The 20302-nt window shown below is 40.9% G+C and overlaps 2 protein-coding genes across 4 annotated transcripts; both read left to right on the top strand.

Moving 5' to 3' along the window:
• The first annotated feature begins 2267 nt into the window (after window positions 1-2267).
• zgc:66479 (uncharacterized protein LOC327541 homolog) lies at window positions 2268-6719 on the top strand. Of its 2 annotated transcripts, none has more exons than XM_017697814.2 (4): window positions 2268-2615; window positions 3973-4451; window positions 4916-5090; window positions 5240-6719. In XM_017697814.2, exons 1-4 carry the CDS (start codon window positions 2355-2357, stop codon window positions 6278-6280), a joined length of 1956 nt encoding a protein of 651 aa, XP_017553303.2. In that variant the 5' UTR covers window positions 2268-2354; the 3' UTR covers window positions 6281-6719. The 2 variants fall into 2 exon arrangements, with proteins under 2 accessions (XP_017553303.2, XP_017553304.2); XM_017697815.2 differs by having other exon boundaries at window positions 2269-2615; window positions 4916-5063.
• A 2695-nt stretch (window positions 6720-9414) lies between these two features.
• On the top strand, window positions 9415-19960 carry tarbp2 (TAR (HIV) RNA binding protein 2). Of its 2 annotated transcripts, none has more exons than XM_017697813.2 (7): window positions 9415-9704; window positions 10451-10768; window positions 14181-14250; window positions 15688-15805; window positions 16097-16224; window positions 16338-16530; window positions 19099-19960. In XM_017697813.2, the coding sequence occupies exons 1-7, from the start codon at window positions 9652-9654 to the stop codon at window positions 19254-19256; spliced, it is 1038 nt and encodes a 345-aa protein (XP_017553302.1). In that variant the 5' UTR covers window positions 9415-9651; the 3' UTR covers window positions 19257-19960. The 2 variants fall into 2 exon arrangements, with proteins under 2 accessions (XP_017553302.1, XP_037390764.1); XM_037534867.1 differs by having other exon boundaries at window positions 9680-9759.
• Window positions 19961-20302: the final 342 nt, after the last annotated feature.

Genomic DNA, 20302 nt, shown 5'->3' with positions numbered 1-20302 from the left:
CCCATAGTACAATGATAAAACCCGTACCTTAAAACAAACAGTTCAGAAGCTAGATCGGAAATGGCGACAAACCAAGCTGGAAGTGGTACACTCTGCCTGGAAATACAGCCTTATAGAGTATAGAAATGCTCTCACTAAAGCTCGCTCAGCATATCTGGCCTCGCTGATTGAGAATAATAAATATAACTGTTTAGTGTGATTTCCCGAATCATAAAAAATCAGGCAGGTACTGAACCAGAAATTCCGGCAACTCTCACTAGTGAAGTTTTTATGGACTTCTTTAATAATAAAATTGAAAATATTAGACAACAAATTCAACCCACAGTATTTAATCCAACTTGGCCATCATCTGACTTGGCTGATATAAAACAAAACACAGTTGTAGAAAAAAGGCTGGAAATTTTTTACCCACTCCCACAGCTGGAGCTAGAGAAGATTATCTCCTCTGCAAACTGTACAACCTGCATACTCGATGCAATTCCCTCAAAATTACTCAAAGAAGTACTGCCAGTTATTATAAACCCTCTTTTAACTACAGTAAACTCGTCCATTAGCCTGGGCCATGTACCCAAAGCTTTTAAACTAGCAGTTATCAAACCTCTGGTCAAGAAACCAAATCTTGATGTTAGCATATTGTCAAATTACAGGCCTATTTCTAACTTACCATTTATATCCGAGATCTAAGAAAAAGCTGTGGCCCAACAACGTAGTTCATATCTACATAAGAACCGTATATATGAAAAATTCCAATCTGGATTCAGGCCACATCACAGCACTGAGACGGCTCTAGTTAAGATAACTAATGATCTTCTTCTTGCCTCTGATCAAGGCTACATATCCCTCTTAGTGATACTTGACCTTAGTGCAGCTTTCGATAGAATAGACCACAATATTCTCCTTGAAAGGTTAGAAAACATGGTTGGAGTCACAGGGACGGCCCTATCATGGTTCAGATCTTACCTATCAGAACGTTATCAGTTCGTCAGTGTAAACAATTTATCTTCCAATTATTCAAAAGTAAGATTTGGAATTCTGCAAGGCTCTATTTTAGGATCATTATTATTTACACTATACATGTTACTATTAGGCACAGTTATAAGTAACCATGGCATTAACTTTCATTGTTACGTAGACGATACGCAACTGTACATATCAGCCATGCCTGATGACAAATACAGGTTAAAGAAAATGGAGGACTGTGTAAAAGATGTGAAATGCTGGATATTACAGAACTTCCTCCTACTAAACAGTAACAAAACTGAGGTTCTCCTTCTGGGTCCAAAACTGGCAAGAAATAAGCTACCAGATTTAGTGTTAAATCTCGCCGACTTTCCAGCCACCCCTGGCTCAGCAGCAAAAAATCTTGGCGTTATAATTGTTTCAGATTTATCATTCGATCAACACATAGGCAGCATCACTAGGACAGCTTTTCTACATCTTCGCAACATTGCCAAGATCAGAAATGCCCTGTCCCTGCGTGATGCGGAAACACTAGTACATTCCTTTATTACTTCTAGGCTAGACTACTGTAATGCACTACTGTCAGGATGTATGAGCAGGAGTTTAAACAAACTCCAACTAGTTCAAAATGCCGCAGCCAGGGTCCTCACTAAAACTAGAAAATTTGATCATATCAGTCCAGTGCTATCATCACTTCATTGGCTGCCTGTTAAATTCCGTATTGATTATAAAATTCTTTTATTGACGTATAAAGCCCGACATGGTCTTGCTCCTGAGTACCTGCAAGACCTTATTTCCCATTACGAGCCATCACGACTCCTCAGATCCCAGAGTACTGGCTTATTAATAGTCCCCAGAATTCATAAGGCTGCAGCTGGGGGAAGAGCTTTTTCTTATAAAGCCCCCAAACTCTGGAATGATCTTCCAGAAAATGTTCGGGACTCAGACACAGTCTCAATCTTTAAGACTAGGCTGAAAACACACTTGTTCAGTTTAGCTTTTGGTAGTTAAATGTTCCCCCTTAGATAAAGGCAGCAGATCCAGGGGTCCATGGACACAGGGAATTATAGTAAACTGAGACGCTGGTTCTGTCGTCCCGCCGAATAACAGTGAATAACAGTGTTTAATTAATAGATTAATAATAGAATGATAAAAATATGTCTTCATACTGAAATGCAGGTAGCCTGGAATAAAAAGCAGAAGGCGACCCGTATCTTGGGACGGTCAGTGTGTCACGCCCCCTATTGCTGCAGGCGCAACGAGCTCTTTAGCAGGCGTCATTTGATGCCCCAAACATCGACCACGCCCCCCGGTACCCCTTTCTAAACTTAACCAGCCGAGGGTGAGAGTGAGAGCTGCGGGTAGGCTGGGCTACTGCGGCGCAGTGAGGCGGCATGGCGAGGCGCAAAGGAAAGGGCAGCAACAAACAGGACGACGCGCTCTTACTGCTGGAGCCTCCGGCCGGACAGACGCGTGGACTCAACGAATATGTCCTCCCAAGTGCTTTGTTTCTCATCATCCTTATTGGGGGGTTGGCACTGGCCTGGTTCTGTAGTCAGCAGCAGCAGGCCATTGATGACCTGTCCGAAACCCTCACGACCATCCAGACAAGAGTCGCCAAGTTACAGCAGCAGCTCGGGACTGGAAGCGCTCAGGTAGGAGAGTCACTGTTATATATACCTGCAATGATCTGCTGACCTTCTGACCTTCATATATTAACAATCTTCACATGTGGTTTAAAGTTTTAGCCTATAAAGAGCTAGACAGCTCAGTAAAACAGTTATCTGGGGGGAGAATAAGTACTATTTGTGCCCAAGTAGGTCAGGAAACTGTATTTGAAATGCCATGTCTGTCTAAGAGAGAGCGAGAGCGAGAGCAATAGCTGAGCACGTTGCCCATGACTTTTGCTGTGCTGAGCTATGCAGTGCAGCCAGCCCCCCAGGCCATTAATAGTTGCACTGTCAGTAGAGAGTATGATCATATTTCCTTTGACAACATTCGTTTAGAAGAGAGCAGGAGCTGTTCTACAGAACTGGACAGAGGAAAAATGAAATTCACTTTCCAGGCGTGCTAACGGGTATAAAATAGCATTTTTCTTATTTTACTGTGTTTTATTTTAGAAGTCCGGTTGAGTGGAGACTTGGCCTAGAAGGCTAGTTAAATGTAATAGACAGCACTTGAGCTTGGAATAAAAGCCTCAGCTTGTTTTTGCTCCTAACCTTTACAGTTGCCTTTTACTTAGAAGAGGGGATGTTTGGCTACATATGAACTCTGCTACATATGAATCGCTGCTGTCGGAAGAAAACCTTGTATCTCCATTTGTCAATTTTGGGTATAATTTGAAAATGCCTGTTGCTCTTTACGTTGTAAATTTCATGAGGACTGGACCAAAAGAAATGGCCCAATATGACTTGTAAAAATGTCAGGGTCCATTGACTTACATTAAAAATAAAGTAAGTTTATTCCTTCTCCTGTAAAGTTATCATTTTGGAGACACAAGGCGATATGGTTCACACCTTTAACTACACACTTAAAAAGATGGTTCTTCAAGACTTCTTTAGTAAAGAAAATGGTTCTATATAGAACCATGAACACTCAAGGCACCCTTTGTATGATGCAAGGGACCTCTGCATTGTGAAAGAGTTCTTCAGATTGATGGACAATGTGTTGCGTATGGCTCTATACAGAACCTTTTTGAAAAGGATTCTATATAGAACCAAAAAGGGTTCTGCTGTTGTTACCATACAAATTTGTAACAATAGAAGAACCCTTTTTTGTGCTGTGTAGAGTCCTTTTCAAAAAGCTTCTATATAGGACCATGTATAGCACTTTCTCCATAAATCTAAAGAATCTCATCATGTTGCAAAGCTCCCTTTTATAATGAAAAGAGTGTTTTGAGTGTTCATGGTTTTATATAGAACCATGTTCTCTTTTTTTCTTTAAAGAGTGAAGTCATGTATAAGTCTAAAAGACTTTGTTGCTCTGTATGAATGATCTTGATTCTATCTCCAGCTTGCCAGCGTAGGAGGTTTTGAGGAACGTCTGCTGGCTCTGGAAGAAGCCTACACCAAGGCCCAGAGACAGGCTGAAGTAGCCCTGGCCGCTTCTGAACAAATCAAGTCCAAAGACCTTCAGAGCAAAGTATGGGCTCTGCAGACTGAGATGAACACCAAATCAGCCGAGCTCCAGCAGAATACCATCTCCATCGCGTCTCTGAATGCCATCGTCAAGAACAAGAGTGATGAGTTTGAGGCTGTGAAGCAGAGTGTCAGCACCATCATGAGTGCTAATTCAGAGCTAGTTGTTAGCATTTCTGGCCTCACCAATACACTTTCGGTCACAGAGTCACGTCTGGATGAGCACATCTCTGTTGTTGATGGTCTGATGTCTCAGCTGGAGGGCCAAAAGAAGGAAATTACTGAAATGAAGGAGTCATTCACAAGCAACCAGGAAGCCCTGGCTATGAACTCACAGGATTTGATTAATATCAAGTAAGTGGGCAACTGAATTATCAGTTAATGTTGTGTTTTTCGCCGGCCGGGTGACCGGGGTCCTGTCTGTGTGGGTTTCCTCCGGGTTCTCCGGTTTTCTCCTACAGTCCAAAGACATGCAGTCAGGTCAATTGGAAATGCTAAATTGCCCCTGGGTGTGAGTGACTGGCGACCTGTCCAGGGTGTATCCTGCCTTCCGCCCAGTGACCTGAAAAATGGTCCTGCATGGTACTAAAAAGGTTCTTTTTCTTGGACCAACTGTTTTTGGTGCTATAAATAAACATTCTTAATGTTTTTTTAAAGAACCATATACAACAGGTTTTTCAGTACAGTTACAGTTCTGTATAACCTTGAAGAAGACATTTAAGGATAGAATAAAAAAATGAGATTATACTAGAAATCAGGATTTTAATTCAGTATAAAAAATAAGTATTACTTACTAACTGTACTTATTTCTCTGTAAGAGAGCTGCTGGAAGTGGAGCAAATTAAAACGGCTCAAGCAGTAGAGGACAAGCTGAAGTCTCTGTACAGGAGTCTGGAGGACCATCAGACCAGCACAGAGAGCCTTCATACCCACCTCACTGCCCAGCTAGAGGCCGTACAGACCCAGGTGCAGGACTTAAAAGAGAAAGTATCTGTAAGCATTGTGAGAAATAGAAATTGCAGTGTTATGGATAAATATCTTTACAGAATGTCCTGTACCTTTCAAATCACCTGTCTTTTCTGCAGGTCAAGGCAAAGTGTAGGGACAGCTTGAAGATAATCATATATGCTTTGTGTTTTCAGTTTGTGCCTGGATCTCAGGAAGAGGAGGGTCAGGCTGAGGAACAGGAAGACACTGCTGATAGCAAAGAGCAAGAAACCAAGGAACATACAGAAGAAGAGTCTACAGAGGAACAAGGAGCCGGTGAAGACGAAGTTGCTGAGGAACAAAGAGGAAGAGAAAAGAAAGGAGATGCTGAGGAGCATAGAGTCCATGAGAAGAAAAAAAGGACTGCAGAGCAAAAAGCAAAAGAGGAGGAAGCAGTTTCTGAGGGAAAAGAAGCAAGAGAAATGGAACAAGTAATTGAGGAACAAGGAGAAACAGCAAAGAAAGAACTTGTTGAGGAACCAGAAACAAGACAGCAGGAAGAATTATCTGAGGAACAAGGAACAGCAGAAGAAGTAACTGAAGAACATGTAGCAGGAGAGGAGGACATATCTGCTGAAGAAGCAGAAGCAGGAGAGCATGAGGAGTTACCAGAGGAGGAAGGAATAACAGCAGAAGAAGTAGTTCCTGAGGAACACCGAGCTCTTCCAGAGGAAGTTGAAATAAGCAAGCGACAAGTAAAGAAGCATGTAGCAAAGAAGATTCAGACTTCAGAAGAATCAGAGACCACCACAAATCAAACAGAGGAGACAGACTTGGACAAAGCAGAAGATAAGCAAACCAAAGAGACTGTTGAGACAGAAGATATCCAGATTCCTTTAGCGGAGGCCACAAAAGAGGAGAGCATTGAGGAGGAGCAAATAGAGGGGCCCGTTGCGGAGGAAATTCAGACTCTTCCAGAGGAGATTGATCTAGATGTGAAAGAAGACAAGGAGACTTTTGCTGAGGAGCAACAAGAGGAGAACTTTGTGGTGGAGAGCCAGACACTTTCAAATGACGAGGAGAATGGCACTGATGAGCAAGAATCAGAGGCAGATACTTCAGATTCAGACGGTGCCACAAATGAGACAGAGGAGAGTGTTGTAGGAGCCTCAGAAGAGCAGGAGCGAGATGAATCTCAGGCTGAAACTGAGCATCAGCTAGCAGAGGAGCTTCCAGAAGAGTCTGCTGAAGAATAGGCTGTTTCTAAATAAGTAGAAAAAGCAAGGACTTTTCAAGAGGAGACGGTGGACGCTCAAGATGTTATATCAGATTTCTCAGCTCTTTTAAGAAGGGCTGTGATGCTTTTTGTGCGACTTTTTGCATGAACATGGTTTTCACTAAAAGGCTTTTGATAAAACATGAGATTTATTACTTGAGATTTATTTTGCAATTTTTTAGTCTTATCTCCTTTTTTGGATTGAAAATCCACAATAAATGGAAGTGTCCATGGTGTACTGTGGACATGGGGCAGTACTGAATTCCAGTTGTCTCTCTAACATGAGAAAATGCTATTTGTTTTGTCACGGAAGGTGTCTGACATTACTGCATTTTTAAAACAGTTTTCAGTTCAGATGTTCTTTCCTTATTTACACTAGCCTTTTTAAATAAACCAGTTTCTACATTTTATACCACTTACTTAGTTCCTGCCCTTCTTTGTTGTGTGCAGTTGGTGCTTGAAATGGGACACTGCATGTGTATTTACAGCAGTAAGGTCATGGGTTCAGGTCTGCTGCACTAAGCCAGAGCTCTGGGTGCACGTGTGTTTCATGAGCGACCATAGTACTGATTAAAGCTGCCTTAATGCCTGAAATAGAATAGCGGGCGTGAATGTCCTTACTCACTGACCACAAGGTTTGTTGAAAGTGCAAAGCTGCATTCCTTCAAAAGATGAACATCAGTAGGTTTTTGATCAAGTGGGGGTGCAATGTAGGGCAAAAATGCTTCTATTTTTTTAATATAACATTTTTATCACAAATTATATTATCAACATGAGAACCTGGGTGATGCGTTGATTATTTATTTGAAATATTTCAATTGATTTTTAATGTTTATTAGTATTTGATACCGTATGCCCTGCTTTAATGACAATGTGCACTTGTGCTGGCATGGGCTCCTCAGGTTTGCGCAGAAGCCTCTGAAGAGTACATTAAAACCACCAGGGAGTCATCTGGACACGACTGGACAGTCAGAAAAAAAAAACCTTTTTGACCTGTTTAATGTCACAAATCGGCTAAAAGTTTATTTACACAGCACCTTTCATACTCTACAGTCATTGAAAAAGCTTTACGAATGAGGAAATAGAAAGGTAATTCAGATTCAAATTTAAGAAAAAGTAAAGGAGAATAGAAATTAAAAATCTGATTAAACAATAGGATTTAAAAGAGAAGAAAATATAAAATAATAAAAAAAAAATATTTAAAAATGAAATGAGAATAATGAGAAGTGCAGTAGAGCTAAATGTTTTAAACTGATCTGAAATCAGCTGTTTTCTGCCCCGATTTAAAAGTGGTGTGAGCTCTTCTAATTCTCTCTATCAACTGGTTCCATTTTAAACCTTCGGCAGGACTAATGACTAGCTATTAATGATCTGAGGGTTCTGCTCAGCTCATGTCACTGCAGCATATCAGATAAATATGCTGGTCGGACGACATTAAGTGATTTATAGACCAGTGACAGTACCTTAGAGTCTATTCTGTAACAGACTGGTAGCCAGTGTAAGGATTTAAGGGTGGGGGTGATGTGTTCCCTTCTTTTACTTCTAGTGAGACGCTGGCTGCTGCATTTTTAATCAATTTAATACCATGTGAGTCTTTCAGATTTTATAGGTCTTGAATCCAGATAGCCAGTTAGTCTGTGCCTCTGCTGTTCCTCCATAAAATAATCTGTTTTTTCTTAATTCAACTGCAGAAAGTTTTGTCCCAACTAGTTAGTGATGTGCTCAAGGCACTAAAAAGTGAGCCAAGGGGACAAAGTAGATCACCTGCATAGCTGTGATAAGATAACTTGTTGTCTTGTAGTATTTGCCCAAAAGGAAGCATGTTTAAATTAAATAAGATCAGCCCCAGAATTGAACCCTGGTGAACCCCACAGGTCACTGGCACTCTTTCAGAAACATTATTTTCTGTTTCAACAAAGTAGTTCCTTCCTTGCAGGTATGGACTGAACCATTTTAGGACAGTTCTTGAGATACCAACCCAGTTCTCAAGTCTGTCTATGAGAATTTTATTGTCAAAAATTCTTCATTTTGCTTGTCTTGCTCTCTGTTTGTTTCCAGGTTTACAAGGGAAAAAATCCCAAATGATCGACCTAGCTTCAGACTTTTGGACCCTGCTGTAAAACATCATTGTAATGAGGAAAACACTGGTGTCCTGTGTATTAATATCATTTTGAAACTACTACATGTGTGAAAGTGCAGGACTCATGTACTGTAAGGAAAGCCCGTTCTATTTGTGTGCACTGCTTTCCTATCGTCTGCAGATGGAGCTACATTTCCATAAAAACTATCACAGACCTGCAGTTGTACTGAGAATGTTAACACTTATTACATTAAGACACATTAGTCTTTTTCTCATTCCTTCCTGCAGCGCATACATACATTTTTGGAACAATTTATGTGCAAAATGCGAAGAAGAGACGAAAAATACGTACGTGCCAAATGTGTTGCTCCTCGGGTGGTTATTTAATAAACTGCAGCATTTTCTAGGTCTTCATCGAGTATATGATGTGTATCATCTGATTAATTTGTCCTTCTGGGTGTATATACTCATAGATCTTTACTACTGACGAGTTGGGCATAATTTTAAAGTTAATTAATGTAACTTTTCCCCGTATGAAGTAGTCAGTTTTGGCACAACTAGCACAGGTGAAAATTCTTGGCACCTACTTTTTCTCTTTCACGATTTAGACTGAAAGACATTAGCGGGGTTAAACCTGCATTTTAGGCCTATCCTGTTCTAACATTTAACAGAGGAATGCGTCAGCTTTGTCATGTAGGCCCACTAGGCTTGGATTAGTAGTAGCAGTATTTTTCCCCATTTTAAAAAACCACCCGGCAGTGTCTCTGCGCGCCTGTAAGAACCTTTATTTTGAAGAGTGTTCACGCTGGTGGCCATCGTTCACAGGGTGCCTTCCATACAAGTCCACAGAAAGATTCAGTGGTGTTTTCGAAAACTGGGACATTCAGTCTGCTGTACATCTCAAAATGAGAGAGTAGAAAGATAATGAGGCCTCTAGTTACGTATCTATTGTCTGTATTTAATACAGCCACGGATGTTCAGAATATGACTCGCACAACAACTAGCTTAGCTGACGCACACAGCAGTGAGAGCAGCGCTGCTTGAATGTAACCGTGAAACAGCTCCGCTGCACGGCGGCCTGCGTTACTGCGGTTTGAACGCTTCTCGGTTCCTTGTGTGATCATGTGGGTCTGCCGGAGAAGGGGCTTCCCTCTCGTGTCACAGGTTTCCCCTCCAGGAAAACTATTAGCTAATGATATCAAGGGGGGTTCAATTACTTTGGGGGGTATCTGCAATCCTAAAAGAGTGGGTCTTCTGTCTTTTGTTGGGGAATGAACGACGAGAAAAGCCCGGGTAGCTGCAAGAGAAACTCTGGGTGTACCAGGTGAGGCTCTGTTTGGATGCTCGGCTAGCTTTTGCTAGCTTGCCCAGTTCGCAAGGTCTGTACACGAGAATGACACGGTCACTTCAAAACTACATTCTGACCAACTTTTGAACGATTTTCAGGTTTGCAATATAGCTGATAGTGGTAACGTTATATTTTCAGATAAAGATAGCTAACTAGGCCACCATCAGCGTTGCTTGGTACCATGAAGTCTCTTATTCGCCAGCTTCTTGTTCGAACTTTCCAGTTCCACCTTAAATGGCGCAGCGGTTGTGTTTTTTTGCGCCTCTACCATTTAAGGTGGAACGGGAAAATTTTTAAAAAGCTGGCGAATACGAAGCCATATAAAGCATAGTTGTGGTGCCGAAGTCGGTAGCAGTTGTAGACGTAGGCCAGCAGTAATTAGCTAGTACCTGTTAAATGCAGGTAGAATAGGTTATAGGTTATATAACTTATAACAGGCCCGTTTTAGGTTACGTCTGAAAAGATTTCAGTTTGGATTTAACGTTAAAATGGTTCTACAGTCAATGTCCTGCAGCAGAAAATACATGTTTATACAAGTAGACCACAATGACTTTAGCTGCCCAGATGTGTGTTAGTTTTGTTATTCCAAATATTCTTTTAAAAAATCTTGGCTTATCCTGAATCTTCCTTAAAACATTTGAAAATGAATCCCACTGTTCAGTCATATTCAGATTACACTGAAAGGAGTATTCAGAAGTCTCTCTGTGTCTCTCTCTTGTCAGTATTGAGCAAATGCTGGCTGTGAACCCCGGAAAGACACCCATCAGTCTGCTGCAGGAATATGGAACGCGGATAGGCAAGACCCCAGTGTACGACCTGCTAAAGGCTGAGGGCCAGGCCCACCAGCCCAACTTCACCTTCCGCGTGTCAGTGGGAGACATCAGCTGCACAGGCCAGGGTCCCAGCAAGAAGGCCGCCAAACACAAGGCTGCAGAAGCCGCCTTGAAGATGTTGAAAGGAGGGATGCTGGGAGGGCTTGGGGGAAATGGGATGGAGGGAGACGGGTTTACTGGCATAGACATTGCCTTGGAGGGGGATTGGTAAGAGCTCTGTGAAATCATAGTAATATATCAAATGTCACTTTTCTGATCCTAAGTGTGAACCAAATTATCAACACACATTATGACTGGAATACATAATTGCACATTATCAAGTTTTTTTTATTTTTAAATTCATATTAGACTTTAGCCTCTGTATTGTCTTTCTAAGTGGAAAAGCAGCCATTAGGGGTGTACTTTGTGTACTTCTGGTGCCGGTCCCAAGCCCGGATAAATGGTGAGGGTTGCGTCAGGAAGGGCATCCGGTGTAAAACCTTTGCCAAAACTATCATGCGGATCACAAATATGATTGCCATACCGGATCGGTCGAGGCCCGGGTTAACAACGACCACCTCTGGTGCTGTTGACCAGCAGGGTGCCGGTGGAAATTGGACTACTGTAGGTCGAAGACCATCAAAGAGGAGAGGAGGAAGGCGGGTTAGAAGGCAGCGAGAGTGAAGGGAAGGCAGGGGTGTGGAGGTTAGAGTAGGGACTCTGAACATAGGGACAATGACTGGTAAAGGCAGAGAGCTTGCAGACATGATGGAGAGAAGGAAGGTAGATATTCTGTGTGTTCAGGAGACCAGATGGAAAGGAAGCAAGGCCAGGAACATTGGAGGTGGATTCAAACTGTTCTATCATGGTGCAGAGAGGAAGAGAAATGGAGTAGGGATAATCCTAAAGGAACAGCTTGTGAAAAGTGTTCTGGATGTAAAGAGAGTGTCAGACAGGATCATGAGCTTGAAGTTGTAGGTTGATGGTGTGATTTTGAATGTGCTCAGTTCATATGCACCACGGGTTGGTCGTCAGTTAGAGGAGAAAGAGGAATTTTGGAGTAAGATGGATGAAGTGGTAGATGGTGTCCCTAGAGAGGAGAGATTGGTGCAGACTTCAATGGACATGTTGGTGAAGGGAACAGAGGGGATGAGGAGGTGCTGGGTATGTATGGTGTGAAAGACAGAAATGCAGAAGGTCAGATGGTTGTAGATTTTGCAAAGAGAATGGAAATGGCTGTGGTGAACACGTATTTTCAGAAGAGGGAAGAACACAGGGTGACATACAAGAGTGGAGGGAGGTGCACACAGGTGGATTATATCCTTAGCAGGAGATGCCACCTAAAGGAGATTGGAGATTGTAAAGTGGTGCCAGGGCAAAGTGTAGCAAGGCAGCATAGGGTGGTTGTCTGTAGAATGAGATTAGAAACAAAGAGGAAGAGAGTGAAGACAGAGCCAAAGATTAGATGGTGGAAGCTGAAGGAGGAGGATGGTTGCAGGCAGTTCAGGGAAAAATTGCAACAGGCCCTTGGGGGCAGTGAGGAGCTACCTGAGGACTGGGAAACTGCAGCTAAGGTGGTGAGAGAAACACCCAACACATTTTTGCCAGTTTCATCTGGTCAGAGGAAAGAAGACAAGGAAAGTTGGTGGTGGAATGAGGAAGTCCAGGAGAGTATTCAGAAGAAGAAGGCAGCTAAGAAAAAGTGGGATAACCAGATAGATGAAGGAAGTAGGCAGGAGTACTGTGAGGCTAGTCGCATAGAGAAAAGAATGGTGGCAAAGGCGAAGGCTCAGGCCTATGATGAGCTGTATGAGAGGCTGGACAGTAAAGAAGGAGTAAAGGACTTGTATCGTTTGGCTAAACAGAGAGAGCTGGAAAGGATGTACAGCAGGTTAGGCTGATAAAGGATAGAGAGGGAAATGTACTAGTGAGTGAACAGAGCTGAGTAGATGGAAGAAGTACTTTGAAGAACTAATGAATGAGGAAAGCGAGAGCGGGGGGAGAGATAGTGGATCAGGAAGTGCAGAGAATTAGTAAGGTGGAAGTGAGGGTAGCTTTAAAAAGGATGAAGAATGGAAAGGCAGTTGGTCCAGATGACATACCTGTGGAGGTATGGAGATGTTTAGGAGAGAAGGCAGTGGACTTTTTAACCAGGTTATTTAACAAAATCCTGGAGAGTGAGAGGATGCCTGATGAGTGGAGAAGCAGTGCATTGGTCCCCATTTTTAAGAACAAGGGTGATGTGCAGAGCTGCAGTAACTACAGAGGTATAAAGTTGATGAGCCACACCATGAAGGTATGGGAAAGAGTTGTTGAAGCAAGGCTAAGGTGAGAGGTTCAGATCAGTGAGCAGCAGTTTGGTTTCATGCCCAGAAAGAGTACCACAGATGCAATTTTTGCATTGAGAGTGTTGGTAGAGAAGTACAGAGAAGGTCAGCAGGAGCTACATTATATCTTTGTGGATCTAGAAAAGGCCTATGATAGGGTGCCAAGACAGGAACTGTGGTACTGTATGAGGAAGTCAGGTGTAGCTGAAAAGTATGTTAGGGTGGTGCAGGACATGTATGAGGATAGTGAGACAGTGGTGAGGTGTGCAGTTGGAGTGACAAATGGTTTCAAGGTGAAGGTAGAGTTACATCAGGGATCAGCTTTGAGCCCCTTCTTGTTTGCAATGGTGATGGACAGGTTGACAGATGAGGTCAGGCAGGAGGACCATGATGTTTGCAGATGACATTGTAATCTGTGGTGAGAGTAGAGAGCAGATGGAAGAGAATCTGGAGAGGTGGAATTTTTGCAGTGGAGAGGAGAGGAATGAAGGTCAGTAGAGATAAGACGGAATACATGTGTGTGAATGAGAGGTAGGCAGGTGGAAAGGTGAAGATGCAAGGAGTAGAGGTCGTAAAGGTGGATGACTTCAAATATCTTGGGTCAACCATCCAGAGCAATGGACAGTGCAAAAAAGAGGTGAAGAAGAGGGTGCAGGCAGGATGGAGTGGGTGGAGACGGGTGTCAGGGCTGATGTGTGACAGAAGGATAGCGGCAAGAGTGAAAGGGAAGGTTTACAAGACAGTAGTGCGTCCTGCTATGATGTCTGGTTTGGAGACTGTGGCTCTGTCTAAAAGACAGGAGGCTGAGCTGGAGGTGGCGGAGATGAAGATGCTGAGATTTTCACTGGGAGTAACAAGGATGGACAAGATTAGAAATTAGCAGATCAGAAGGACAGTGAAGGTGGAGCAGTTTGGAGATAAAGCCAGAGAGGCCAGGTTGAGATGGTTTGGACATGTGTTGAGGAGGAATAGTGGATATATTGGGCAAAGAATGTTGGAGATGGAGCTGCCGGGTAGAAGGAGAAGAGGTAGACCTTAGAGAAGGTTTATGGATGTAGTGAAAGTGGACATGGAGATGGTTGGTGTGAAAGTAGAGGAGGCAGTGGATAGGGCAAGATGGAGGCAGATGATCTGCTGTGGCGACCCCTAAAGGGAGCAGCCGAAAGAAGAAGAAGAAGAAGAAGAAGAAGATTGTCTTTCTAAGTGGAGAAAACTCAGACATGCTTTGTTGAAGAATGTGCTCTTGGTCACAGACACTAGTGCCTGTTTTGGGTCTTGTGTTCTTTACTGACGGTGTTAAATGGTTTCCACAGCTCCCAGTCAGAGATTAAATCTTCAAGCTCCAGCCAGCAAGCTGAGTGTAATCCAGTCGGAGCTCTGCAGGTGAGCGAATGATGGATTCTTTACAAATTACTGAAATCAGTTGGAATGCACTGACATTTCAGCCACAAAAAATTCATCAGCTGAAAGTGGTAATGAGAAAAAGACAAAATATTGTGGCCAAAAAGAAAAACCCATGGCAAACAAAAAATGAAATAGCACTAGTGTCAAAATCTAATGCTCAACAAATGAATAATAATGAAAATTTGAAATTGAATGAGAAAGCGACAAAAATCTTTTTCTTCACTTTCCTGTGCTGTGTGCACAGACTCATTCAAACAGCTTGAACAGCAGCAACTATACAGTGAAAACTGTGAAACCATGTGGAACTATTTAATGATTTCTTAGGAACATAAGACAAGCAGTTATTATCATTGGTCATGTGAAGTATTAAGGGGGATAAAGCATTCAAGAACTTCTCTACTGCAGTTTTGAAACCACTAGGAAATATGATGAAGGACGTCATTCAGCAATATTTTCATTAATGTTTTTCTTAAATAAGTTCTTGAGAAGAAAGAAAAGGTCTACATCAGATTCATGATGTGTTCTTAAACTGCAGAGTTGTTCACGCCTTTGTGCTCGAGTGTGCATAGATTCTGTTTTTACTTAAGAACAATTTCCAGATAAAATATTGGTGAATGTCAGAATCTTTATAAAAACTGCATGATGGGGGTTTTTAGAAGCAATTTCTTCTTAAGAATGGTTGGTGAATGAGGCCCAATGTGACTCAACATGCAGACTGCAGAAAAGAAATAGCAGCTCAAAGGAAAGTCCCTCTTAGCACGCCAACATCATGTGTAGTGGCAGTTTTGAATAACGAAGAAAAATGAATAAGTGGCTGTCAAAGTTCAACAGTGATGAAACCGATTGCCTTGGATGACCAAGTCTGTACTTTACAGTACTGTATGTCTTGTAAAAGCATACACCTAATTGCATAAGGCTGGATTTCTTTTATTTTAAATAGACAGTAGTGCAAGTTACAGTTTGTTACATCTAGTATCGCATAGCCCTCCTGAGGTAGTTGGTTCAACCTGTAGTGTGGCTCATTTGCACTCAATGGGGAAATCCACTAACATTAACTAATGTGTGCAGTGATCGTTGCACTTCAGTTATGTGTTTGTATTTTGGAACCGAATGAACAGAGAAACTCGGAAGGCTTTGTGCTGAATCTCTTCACAGGCACAAAATACTGCATGCTGTGCATAGGGATGAGTCTTGTTTCTTTTGTTTTATTTATTTATTAAATCCTCTCTTTTTGTTTACCTCTATACTTGCCTTCTTCAACTCTCGCTCACTGTTCAGACACTTCAAACTAAGCCTCACGATTAAGTGTCAGGAATAATGACACTGCTACAATTATGAATCCTCGATAGGTCAAATTATTTGGCGGTAGCTGTAGAGAAAGGATCATCCCATTTCTGAAAAGTCACTCTCTCATAGGAGCTGGTGGTGCAGAAAGGCTGGCGTTTACCTGAGTACACGGTCACACAGGAGTCTGGACCTGCACATCGTAAAGAGTTCACAATGACCTGTAGAGTGGAAAGATTTGTTGAAATTGGTAAGGCATCAGTTTGTCGTGTTTTTCCTGGGTAATGTGAACATGTACAATGTAAAACATCAATATTGGTATGGCAACAAAGTACAATATAATATAATGTTGAATTAAATATTTAATATATACCTAATTGTTATAAACAGTTTTTTTTCCAGCAAGCTGTTTTTAATATCTTGATACATTAATACAGGATTCTTTTTATGTGTTTTATGTTGAGTATTTTAGCACAGCTGCAAACGTTTCAATCAACTTTTAGAACTTTATTTATATTAAAAATGTGCCTGAATTTCATAGGCAGTGGTACATCAAAGAAGCTCGCTAAGCGTAACGCAGCAGCAAAGATGCTCTCCCGGATCCATGATGTGCCTGTAGACATGCGCAGCAGTCATGAAGTTGAGGCGGAGGATGACACCTTCAACATGGTGAGAAATGCTCAAATAGTACTTTAGCAGAAACCTGTATGCCTCATAGTGTGGTTAGTTACAACACTTCATCTGATTTCTGTTCTTTGTTTCCCACTTGCTCTCTGTCTAAGCATGTGGGTGGCAGGTTAGAGGGAGGGAAGTGTAAGGGATTTGGATGTACGTGGGATTCTTTGCGGAATTCAGCTGGGGAGAAGATTCTGCAGCTGCGGAGTCATCCTCTAGGCCTCCCTAACTCCAACTTCTGCTCTCTGCTCCACGACCTCTCTGAGGAGCAGCGCTTTGATGTGAGCTACTTGGACATAGGTAAGCATCATGGCTCACCTCAGGCATATGTTGTGGTCACTCAGCTTTTTCTCTATCTCAGAATGGCTATTCATTTTTGAACGATCATATTAGTTTTAGTCAGGGCTCAGTTTGAGGGTGGTCGGAAGGGGATGCCACCCCCTGGTCAAAAATGCCCAAAACCTCCCCCCCTTTAAATTCTGTTGCCTTTGGATTAATAGATCATGTACACTGCTGGTCAGAAGTCTTGGAATAACCCCATGTTTCCAGGTTTATGGACATGCTATTTAGTTCCTTAATATACTGACATTTACACAAAGAACAAATAAACAGTTGGAGATAAAATGGAGTCATGGAATCATTTTAACAAAATTAGATCTAAATCTTTTTGTATTGAATTCCACTGCGACATGCACTCACTGACAGTCTAGCTTTCTTTGCAGTTTCTCTAAAGGAAAGACCTACACTTTTAAAGGTTAGAAAGGTTTGTCTGTTTTCCTTTGTTAATTGTCTTCTTGTAATATGATGGATATATTATATCCTGCAGTCCCACAATATCCAAATACTCCCCTTAGGGTTTAGTCTGTTGCATCACTGCTTTTATACACAAAGGGTTTTTTTTTAATATAAACTTTAAAAGTTTAATTTCGTTTCATTGCTGCAGATCAGCTACATGCTTTTTTTTTTTTTTCTCCAGTTTATTCAGTTTTTTTTTTGTCTCTGGCAGTTTACCACTTACCTTTTTTACCCTTTCAGTTTATTCACTGGACTTGCTTTAATTGCTTTAATGTAAGTAAATGCTGGAAAAAAGGTGTTCTAAAACTTTTGACCTGTAGTGTATGATGGCTAGTGAGGGATATTTTGATGTTAATAGAACATAAAATTGGAGTTTATAATCTTAAGAGATCATTTTAATATTTAAGTTAAAATTAAAAAGGCAGCATAGTCAGCTGCATCTCCATAATGAAAACTGATAAGCTATTGTAGTGAAATAGCTGCCAGTAGTGTTGCTAACACTGCACTGATGAGTGTAAATGCGTATTGATGTAATATTGTAAATATCAGTAATTGATATGGAGAGTTTTGTTAGAGGGAGCAAAAGAACCCAGGTAACATGTTGAGAGGCACCAGTAAATAATCTAGCATTTTATGTAGTGAGCCACACTGAGTGGCTCATGCCTTTCAGTTTTCTTAAGAATGGAAGATGATTGTTAGAGAGGTGAGAATTTTGCCAGAAACCATTAAATAACTCTGAAAGGGTACTGTAACTGACCCTGATACTGATGAGATTACAGCTAATGAAAGTGGTTTAATCAAAATCAGAGGTTGAAACATTTTGAGTAAATAAATCTTCTAAAGTAATTTATGTAGGATGTACCTAATTATCATAGTCTAATCAGCCCAATTGCAGTGTAAGGCAATAAGCCCCCAGCCCCCTTGGTCTGTACTGTGGAAACAGTTTCAGTTCAGTTTAGGCTGTTGTGTGTGTGTGTTGTTTTTTTTTTTTTTTTTTTTTTTTTTTTTTTTTTTTTTTTTTTTTTTTTTTTTTGTCTTAATTACTCCATGTCTTCCACATTTAAAAAAAAATGGCAACCAGACAGCAGGCTTCCTGAAGTCCATGGCACATTAACAGTGCAGGAACAAATCGATTTTCAACAGTGTACATATTTGATTTGGTATATTTTAGTTTAAATGGGAATTAGATCATGTACCCTATAGCTGACATACAAAGATCCACTGATCTTGAATTTGTTGGCCTGGTTCTGTTTTTTGGCCTGTTTTTTCTAACCTTACACTGTGGTCTAAATGAACACCTGAGACACACTAGCACTTCTAGCAGTTTCTGTTAGCCTTATAAACTTATTTGCTCTATAAGGAGATTTCCACCTAAAGTTCTGTGTAATTCAGTTGCGAGATGTAAACAGACATTGAGTGTAAACTTTTCTTACTGATTTCTTTACAATAATGATAATCGGAACCAGGGGTCAGGAGTAATGGCTTTCTGTGAGGCATGTTGGAGGCATGAAACGCTTCACATATCTGGTTCCTGTCACCACCACTCTGAACAATTCTGATTCTAAGTTTTTCTAGAAGAGAGCATTTCACAGTAGACCACTCAGAACGACACAATTTAATTATGCAGAAAAAAACTGGCTCGTTATATTTGTAAATGAAAAATCAGTTTATTTACAGAATACAATGAAGTGCCACTGATGCATCAAAAGTAAGGCTGTCTATTTAGTTCAGTGTTCAATGGATAGTAACACTGATATTTTGACAGATGTAAGAGTAGCATTCAAAAACAGTTTAAGACCACTTACCTGCCTCATATTATTTGGGTAAATTGGCCAATTTCCATCTGAATTGCCTAGCATGTATAATAAAATATTTGTCTGTCCTTTGTGGTAAGATATTGGTGAGATAACAGCTGGTTTGGGAATATATTGAGAATTTTCCCATTTTAGGGAGTACACAAACTTTCTTTGTCCGTTTCATAGAATCTTTTTGGTAGGTATAAATTTCATTTGTAAGCAGTCTGTTGAAATAAAACTGCTAAACTGAATATGTGCATTTGTGTGTCTTACCCAGAGGAGCGCAGTCTCAGCGGCCTGTACCAGTGTCTGGTGGAGTTGTCCACTCAGCCCATCACAGTGTGTCATGGCTTTGCCCCCAGTCAGGACGCAGCACGAGCCAGCGCAGCACACAATGCACTCCAGTACCTCAAGATCATGGCTGGTGGAAAATAAGGCTACGCCTGTCTGAGAAACATGACTTGAAAGGAGTTTGGAAGATTACCTCTGTAGCCTGCAGTGTTTTCAGCTGTGGGCATATTGGATTTTTGTTCACTATCTTGTTGGCCCACTGATTTTAGTAATGCCCCTAAGCTATTTGACTGTCCCAGAGAGCTCTAAAGATGACTTGATGAAGCCTCTGTCCCCCTGGAAAGGATCCAAAGCCTCCCCACATCTGTACTCCAAAAAAGACTGACAACAAAGGTTTTTAACTCAGAACATTTGCTTTAGCTAGTTACCCCAGGTGAGTTTTATTGTGTCTCTGAATTATCCTGAAATGTCTGTTATTCCCTTAATGCTTTTAACTAACTTTATTTATCTTCCCTTTTGTTTAATGAGACTAATGACTTTCTATTTACCATGACATTTCCTTTCAAAGTTATCTACCTAGTTTGTTCTATATTTTTAACTAACAAAAATTTTACACTTCATAACATTCAGTTGGCCTTCAGATTAGATTTCACATACAAAATTTGCAGAAACGTGTAGCTGAAATCAGATCTTTTTAAAAGATAATTCTCTCCAGTATTTATTCACCCTTTTACTCTGTCCATACGGTGGGGAAAATAGATCCATCTCCATTCATTTGAACAATTCATGTGCAACACTAATTGTGCCATGTAGTTTTGAACTTCCCTAATTAAAGCATTTTCACAAGATTATGTGTGAAATGTTATTAAAATGCCAGCATTTTTATTTTGAGCTGGATTAAATTAAATAATTGGCACATGGTGGATAAAGTTAGATTTTGTCAATATGCGCATAAATAACTCATCTACCTCTAAACAAGTACGTATCGATATGTAATGTGATTCTTTTAGAGCTGTGATTTGTCCATAAATAAATTCATATAGAGCTTAGAATGTGTTTTAATTTGATAAGAAGAGTGTTTTCATGCTCATGTTTGTAATATACAGTCCCAAAAACAATAATGTTATTAAATGTTGAAATATCCAAAACAAAACACTTTTTTTTTTAAAACCACCACAAAAAGCATTGAT

Source organism: Pygocentrus nattereri, chromosome 26, assembly GCF_015220715.1.
Source record: "Pygocentrus nattereri isolate fPygNat1 chromosome 26, fPygNat1.pri, whole genome shotgun sequence".
Lineage (NCBI taxonomy): Eukaryota > Metazoa > Chordata > Actinopteri > Characiformes > Serrasalmidae > Pygocentrus > Pygocentrus nattereri.
The sequence above is the reverse complement of the archived record's forward strand: the minus strand, read 5'-3'. Positions and strand labels throughout refer to the sequence as shown.

Coding starts and splice junctions, on each gene's coding strand:
- zgc:66479 (XM_017697814.2), top strand. CDS start 2,355: ATGGCGAGGCGCAAAGGAAAGGGCAGCAACAAACAGGACGACGCGCTC. Junction 4,452..4,915: donor CAGGATTTGATTAATATCAA/GTAAGTGGGCAA, acceptor TTTCTCTGTAAG/AGAGCTGCTGGAAGTGGAGC. Junction 5,091..5,239: donor ACTTAAAAGAGAAAGTATCT/GTAAGCATTGTG, acceptor TTGTGTTTTCAG/TTTGTGCCTGGATCTCAGGA.
- tarbp2 (XM_017697813.2), top strand. CDS start 9,652: ATGAACGACGAGAAAAGCCCGGGTAGCTGCAAGAGAAACTCTGGGTGT. Junction 9,705..10,450: donor AGAAACTCTGGGTGTACCAG/GTGAGGCTCTGT, acceptor CTCTCTTGTCAG/TATTGAGCAAATGCTGGCTG. Junction 16,225..16,337: donor AGGATGACACCTTCAACATG/GTGAGAAATGCT, acceptor TCTCTGTCTAAG/CATGTGGGTGGCAGGTTAGA.